Here is a 7506-nt window from a genome sequence, read left to right as displayed (position 1 = left end):
TGTGTGTGTGTGTGTGTGTGTTAGGAATTGCAAAATCTGACAGTTAATTATTATTTCTGCTTTTTCAATAAACCTAATATTGGGTGTCACTCAATGCAGTAGCCATAGATTATAACAAATCAAATTTGGGATGACTCAACTTGCCTTTTCAAAGATTTTGAGAGTTGAGATTAGGCTGTGATTCATAAAGGAAGGTTTGTGTAAATAATAATGAAACCAAAGATAGAAATAATTACAGGTTCATTCTATGAGAATGTCAAGTGACAAAACTATGCATGACAAAAAAAAAAGTGTTCAATTCTGTAACTGTTGCAAACGTCTTTTATATGATAGAAAAAAATTTTGCTGCTTTAGAAAAGCTTTACAGAAATTATCCGCATGAGATAGGATATTCTATTGGTAAATGGAAAGAGGTGTGTGTGTGTGTGTGCAGGATAGCCAGATGGTTAAAGGGTTTGCTTTGCAATCATGAGGACCTGGGTTAGGCCAAAGGGGACAATGTGTTTGAGTTTTCTTGTGTATGTATCCTATTACACCACAGAAATATTGGCATCTGGGCAATTGCCATTTTGTGTAATGTCAGATTATCTCATATCATATGAATGAAATTGGGTAAATGGAAACTGTGTGGAAGCTCCTTGGCTTGGCTGTTCCTGAATTTCAGTGTCATGCTGATTTTCTGTCTGAAAATTATATTAAGACAGCGTGTGTGTGTGTGTGTGTGTGTGTGTGTGTGTGTGTCTAATACCCAATCATTTATAAGTTAATTCAATGAATACAGAGGTTCATTTGACTGACAGCTGAAAACTCATGATTAGAAATTTTGACTAAGATTTTCACACACACACACACACACACACACACACACACACACATGGCCTAGTGGCTAGGATGTTCCACTCGCAATCATGAGAGTGTGGTTTCGATTCCCAAATTGGATTTGCATTGTGCACTTGAGGAGCAAAACATTTCATGTTATTCCAGTCCACTCCTCAGTTGTAAATGAGTAACTCAGTGACAGACTGTTGCTGTTCTTTTGAGGGGAAATGTTGGTCTGCTTGCCTAACCAGTGAGATGGCATCATTCGAAAGCTACAACAATGCAAAGAAACTCCTTGTGACCAGCAACAATCTGGTCAATACCGTCAATTTCAAGTTACAGCCCCATCAGTGAAGCTACTGCTTTCAACCAGCAAGGGAACCAGCATGTGAAGAAGTAGAAAATAAACTCACTCTCTCAGATACACACAACAGGCTTCTTTTAGTTTCCATCAAACTAATCCATTCACTGAGCCTTTGTTGATCAAGAGCTATAGTAGAAGACACTTGCCCAAGGTGCCATGCAGTGGGATTAAACCCAAAATCATGTAGACAGCAAACAAACATTTCTTTAATCAGTCAGCTATGCCTGTGTAATTACTTTTGAAAAAGAAAAAAAATCTTGTACCTCTTCATTAGAAATTTGTTAGAAATTATATTTGAAATGAAGATAAAGCAATGCAACTAATATTCTGTGAGAACTAAACAAGACTGATTAATGCCAAACAAAACAAGTCATTAGATATGTATGAAATTGTGTTAAAACTGCAGCGCTAGTCATATTCATCACTACAACTGTTATAACATTGAAATCTGCTAAATACTGAATGTGCAAAGCTGAATGTGCAAAGAAGAGTTGTTTATGACTGCTCAGTACTACTATAATTCATCTCAATCTTATACATATATATATGTATGTATGTATGTATGCATGTATGTATATGATTAATGGAGAGAGACAGAAGAGAGAAGATACGAGAATCTTTGTTGATCACTACAACTGTTTTGACCCAGCTAGCATCAATCCCTTGCGGATAGGATACTGAACATCTGGTTTAGGTGTATCCATTGGTGTAGATGTATCTTCTCAGGTGATTTCAAGAAATATCTCAACAAAATAACTCAACTTTCGCAAGATTTCTTCTTGGTCTTCGTATATAGAAATGGCAATTTAAGGGATACAGCTTTATTCTTATAGAAGATCCATAACAAATATCAGATACAAAAAGAAACAAGTACACAATACTAGAGTGTTGCAGTTTGCTTGAAGCATTGTAGTACAGAAGCTGAACAATGAATGAAGGTTTCTAACGATGCAGAGAGTTTATATTTCAGGTGCAAACTCCTATCTTCAGAAGAATACAGTCAAAGAAATGTGTATTTACACAAATCCTGCCATTTTGGATAGTCCAGTGCTTGTGCCAGCAAGTTATCTTCTTTTCTACTCTAGGCACAAGGCACAAAATTTTGGAGGGAGGGGGCCAGTTGATTAGATCGACCTCAGTACGCAACTAGTACTTAATTTATTGTCCCCAAAAGGATGAAAGTCAAAGTCGACCTCGGCAGAATTTGAACTCAGAACGAAAAGAGGAACAAAATACCACTAAGCATTTTGCCCGGCACGTTAACATTTCTACCAGCTTGCCACAAGCTATCTTCTTGTGCCAGCACAAGCACTGGTCTATCCAAAATGGTAAAATCTATGCAAACACACATTTCTTTGATGGCATTCTTCTGAAGAGAGGTCTTTGCACCTGAAATATAAAGCTATTTTTAAAACTTTCTGCATAATTATTCTTTATTTTCTGAACTAAAATAGTTACCACAAGACATCTCATCCAACTCTCTAACAATCTTATCAATTTACCATACTAGATTGGTATCTTAAATCTCTATCCTGAATGATGAAAGGAAAAGTTGACCTCAGCAAGATTTGAACTCAGAGTACAGGAGTTGGAACATATATTACGAGGCATTCAGTCTGATGCTTTAACAACTCTACCAAAGATGAGGTTAAAAGTTTGTAAAAATTACAATGATCATATTACAAGTATCTGAAAACTAAGTGCAATAGTTTGAAACTTAGAGCATCACAAGTGTTAATTAATGTTTCTCAATATTATTTAAACAATTAATCCATGCAATAGTAAAGGTAAAAATGACATGCCAACATTGATGTCCATGCAATTAGATTAAGTGATTGGGGAGCAAGCTCTGAGGTGTGAATCAGTCGGAATCTTGGAGTGGAATGTGCAGTGAAATGGTTATTCAAAGAAAAAAAAAATGTTAGTAACTCATTAATTTACTTTAAAATATATATATTATATATTTAAAATATTAACTGTTTCCTCAAATATGATGTACACAATAAATATCAACTAACAATATTTTTTTTCCATAAAAAAAAGGAAAATTTTATGAAAATGCAAATGGTAATCCATGTTTTGGTGAAATGGTAATAAAATAAGGATTAATTGAAATTTAAAAACAAAAAAAAAAATCATGTTATGATGAGTCAATATTTCAGATAATTATTTTATAAAAATTTGCCATGGAGTTTATTAACTGATTTTATTTGGAAAACATCCAGTAACTTATATATCAAAAGCAACTGATTTGTTTCATATCAGCAACTGGTATCTGGAATTATACATAATACTGAATTCCTTCTTTAACTTTCCAATCATTACATACTCATTTCTACACTTACCAATTCTACATTCAAAGATTATGTGAGATGTTTCACCTTAGAATTCAGCTCCAACCAGAATACTGAAGTCAAATATTTATCAGACCAGTATATGAAGGAGAGATTATACATTTTGATACTTTGCTGGAAGCTATAGTTATAAATCTCTTTAAATCACGTTGAAACGATACAGCAATCCTTCTGATAAGATCTAAAAGGAAAGCATACTTTGCTCTGTGTGGGGTGGGGGTAGTATCAGGAAAGCAGCTTCTTTGAGAGGCATAGGGGCAAGTTTGGTGGATCTTTCATAATAAAAATTTAGGATAATTTTGAATCTCGACAAATGCAAGGAAAAAGATTTTGGGGGTGAGATATAAATTCATAAGAATATTAAAATCTTTTAGTAAAGGAGTATTTAAAACTAACCCATCTAAGATTGCCTCTTTACTCTGCCATACAAAATTTGTCCATTTTAAAATATTTATATCCAAATTACTTCTTTCCATTATGATAGAATCTTTTGTCAAATTATATTCCAAACATTCAAGCAATGATTAATTTTAATTAAATTCCTTTATTTCATGAATACATTAAATAAATTGAAACATTTAGATTCTGTAGTTCATTAAAAAAGTGTTTTTAGCACCAAAGTTGTTTAAATAATGGCTACTAAAGAGTCTAAAAGAAAATAATTATAATTCTTTTTAGCAAAGACTAAACTAAATGCTTACACCTTTATCTTTGTAAGTAATTTCGGGAAACAGGAATAAATGTTTAAGTGAGATGGTGGGGGGTGTAACTGAAAATATTTAAGAAACTTCCAACACCATTTTTGCAATATATTTAGCGACCACATATAGGTTTCTTCACAAAAATATGAGTGTTTTTTTGTTGTTATTTCTAGCAAATTTAATGACTATGTAGAGGCTAATCCAGGTTTATACAAACTTTTGACATCTTATGAATCAATAAATAAAATGAAATTTCAACCGTTCTTGCAATCAGACCCCCCACCCACACCCGTTACTTTTTCTCTCCCATCTTCATTGTGCACATTGAACTCATTTGAAATGCAAATAAAAAAGGAAAGAAAATTAAAAAATTAAAACAAATGAAAAAAAAAAATACATGAAATAACAACAACAACAAACATCCAGTACTGAGACTAGTATATAACAATTTACTAGTATGCAATAATCTCGACTACAAAACTTACCTGCACTTGACATGTATTTTGTATTGGCGGAGAAGTAGTCTGAAGACAAGAAGAAAGCCGATGACAATTGTGAAGAGTACAGAAAGGTAAATAAAGTAGCAGGCAGGGAGGAGGTGAGGGAAGGGAAAGAATTTTGGTCAGATTAAGAGAAAGGAAGGAAGAGATGGGAAGGAGGATAGAAACATTTGGTAAGTATACAAAGTTGTCTCAAGACGAATCGTGTGTCGTCACCCTTGATGTAACTGTGACATTTCAAGAAGACACAGCAGAGCAGTTCCCAACTATTGTTACAAACAAGTTATATTTAATGGCACCAAGGAAGCCGATGCTCTATGTTGACATTTGATAACTTAAACAGCATTTTAATAATAGATTTCATTTTTCTTTTCTTTTCTTTTTCATTAAATAATGAATTATAGTGTTTAATCCTTTTGATAGCAACTCATCTAAAATAGTCTCTCGTTCTACAATACATACTTCCTGTTCAAAAATTATCTAAATTAAAACTTTTCATCAAAATTTCATGTTGATTTAAGTTTTTAACACCAGATTAATAATGACAAACTTATTTTACTAAATTCTTTGTTATTTTCAAAATTGACTATGATAAAGTTACTGTATTTTATCAAAAATATGGTAATGAAATGATTAAGATAAAATTTTGAAAGTACATTTAAAAATAGACTAATTACACTTTATTATAATACTACAAACAAAAAAAGAAGGAAAAGACCAATGAAAATAGATATATAACCACCATCACCACTAACACCACAAGCATTAGTTAATTTCTTAAATGAGTAGCAATAATAGATAAAATTATATATATATAAAAAAAAGGTAACAATCAGAATAAAAAAAGAGCAGCAATTTGCAAAAGAAAGAGTAAAATTTTTTCCTCAACCCCACATCATCTTCATTAATAAGAAGATAAAACAAGAGTTTACATCCCTATAATTAATCTTTATTTGCCATGCTGTCAGACAAATTTTAAAAGTTAAAAAAAAACTATTTTAATTTTATCAAACATGGCAATTCTGTCTACTTCTTTTTCAGTCTACACAGCCCAAAGTTCCATTATAGAATATTTCAGAATAATTACTAACTGTCACTCCTCTGACTATATACTTAGATGTAGTTTTCACTGCCAGTAAGACCAAATGTTAAACAGAACTTGGGTATACTCAACACTTCTAGCTATACATAAGTGTAACTATATACAGTAAGATATTCTATATGGCACACATTATGTCTCTCTCATCATTGTTGTTGTTTGATGTCCACTTTTCCATGAATGGGCCAGGTGGAATTTGTCAAAGCAGGTTTTCTATGAGCAGGCACCATTCCTGTTGCCAACCCTCATCTGTTTCCAAGCAAGCTAATATTACCCCATAGCTAAACATGCTTTTCATGGAAGAATGAAAATGAACGTCACTAGTATGATGGTGATGCTCATTTTCAATCACACGACACCTAGACAGGGTACACAGAAACACACATACATATACACACAGATGATATATCTTCACAAAACTAAACTTAACTTACAAAGGGTCATACAAAGACAAATAAATATAATAAAATATTAACCTAATTTCAGTTTGGAATTTTAAACTTTTTTCTCGTGTTTTGATAACTGGACACCAATATATGTGAATACAATTTGACTGCTTTTTAAGCTGATATTTTTTATCAATTAGTTGGTGGGGAGAACGCATTTAAAAAAAAGAAACATGAAGACAAAAGCACCAAAATCGTAAAACTTTTTAGCAGAAATCACTGGTACTCAAGGGAAAAGAATAACAGGCCTCTTCAGTTTCTGTCGACCAAATCTACTCACAAGGCTTTGGTCAGCCTGGGGGCTACAGTACAAGACAAGAGTTTAAGGTGCCACACAATGGGACTGAAACCAAGATCACGTAGTTGGGAAGTAAGCTTCTCAACCAAACAGCACATCTGCACCTATCTAATTAGTTTCTTTTTTTGTTTTGTTTTTATTGCAGCTACTGAAGCAAATTAATAAGCTTATACTCTTAAGAGTGTCTAAGGTCGAAAAAAAAGACAAGATGAAGCTTTAGGGTTACTGTTGTTTTGTAGCCTGAAGTGAATTGATCAAGCAGACATATGGCACACAGGTAGTTGGTTGAACAGATCTGTAGCTTCAGTTATGTCTCTGCCTTACTGAAGGTCAAACAGCATACTGTGATGAAATCACATAGACTGTAATAAGATTGTTTGAATATGTTACACTGCTTCATCTGTTTTTATACATTAGATTGCCCAGAAAACACATCTACAATCAAAAAGGTATCCCAGCAGTGACCATCCATCTTTTCACCACACAGTGCATCCAGAACCACATATCCTCATAATTATAGAATAATTAAACTATATATATATATACATACACACACACAACCAGTCTCTATTTTCTAAGAGAGGAAAATACTTAGAAATGAAAATGTAAAATAAATTTTGAAAACAAATACTGGAGGAAAAAAAATTGTAGTACATGCTCTGGTGTGAGAATATAACAAAATGAGAACATTGATTTAAATTGTTCAACATAAAACATAAGTATATTGACTTTGCAGTCAATATATGCCAGAACAGATCAAGATGCTTTGCTATTAATTTTTTGATGAACATGATTTACATGAAGGAAAACAAAAAAAAAAAGGAGAAAGAAAAGGAGGAAGAAGAGGGGGGAAGAAGAGGGGAGGAAGAAGAGGGGAAGAAGAAGAGGGGAAGAAGAAGAGGGGAAGAAGAAGAGGGGAAGAAGA

General features: G+C 33.0%; 1 protein-coding gene across 3 annotated transcripts in view; it reads right to left on the bottom strand.

Annotated features, from left to right (window-relative positions):
- LOC106871264 (AP-1 complex subunit beta-1) overlaps positions 1 to 7506 on the bottom strand; it is a 64265-nt gene that overhangs the window by 1878 nt on the left and 54881 nt on the right. For 2 of the 3 annotated variants that reach the window (XM_014917625.2, XM_014917627.2), the window contains one exon: positions 4724 to 4762. The exons of the other annotated variant lie outside the window; for it this stretch is intronic. In XM_014917625.2, coding sequence (XP_014773111.1) covers positions 4724 to 4762 — 39 coding nt within the window. The remainder of the gene's footprint in view (positions 1 to 4723; positions 4763 to 7506) is intronic. 3 annotated transcript variants of the gene reach the window in all.

The sequence above is a fragment of the Octopus bimaculoides genome, chromosome 16 (assembly GCF_001194135.2).
Source record: "Octopus bimaculoides isolate UCB-OBI-ISO-001 chromosome 16, ASM119413v2, whole genome shotgun sequence".
Taxonomy (NCBI): Eukaryota; Metazoa; Mollusca; class Cephalopoda; order Octopoda; family Octopodidae; genus Octopus; species Octopus bimaculoides.
This window is presented reverse-complemented; position numbering and strand designations above follow the sequence as displayed.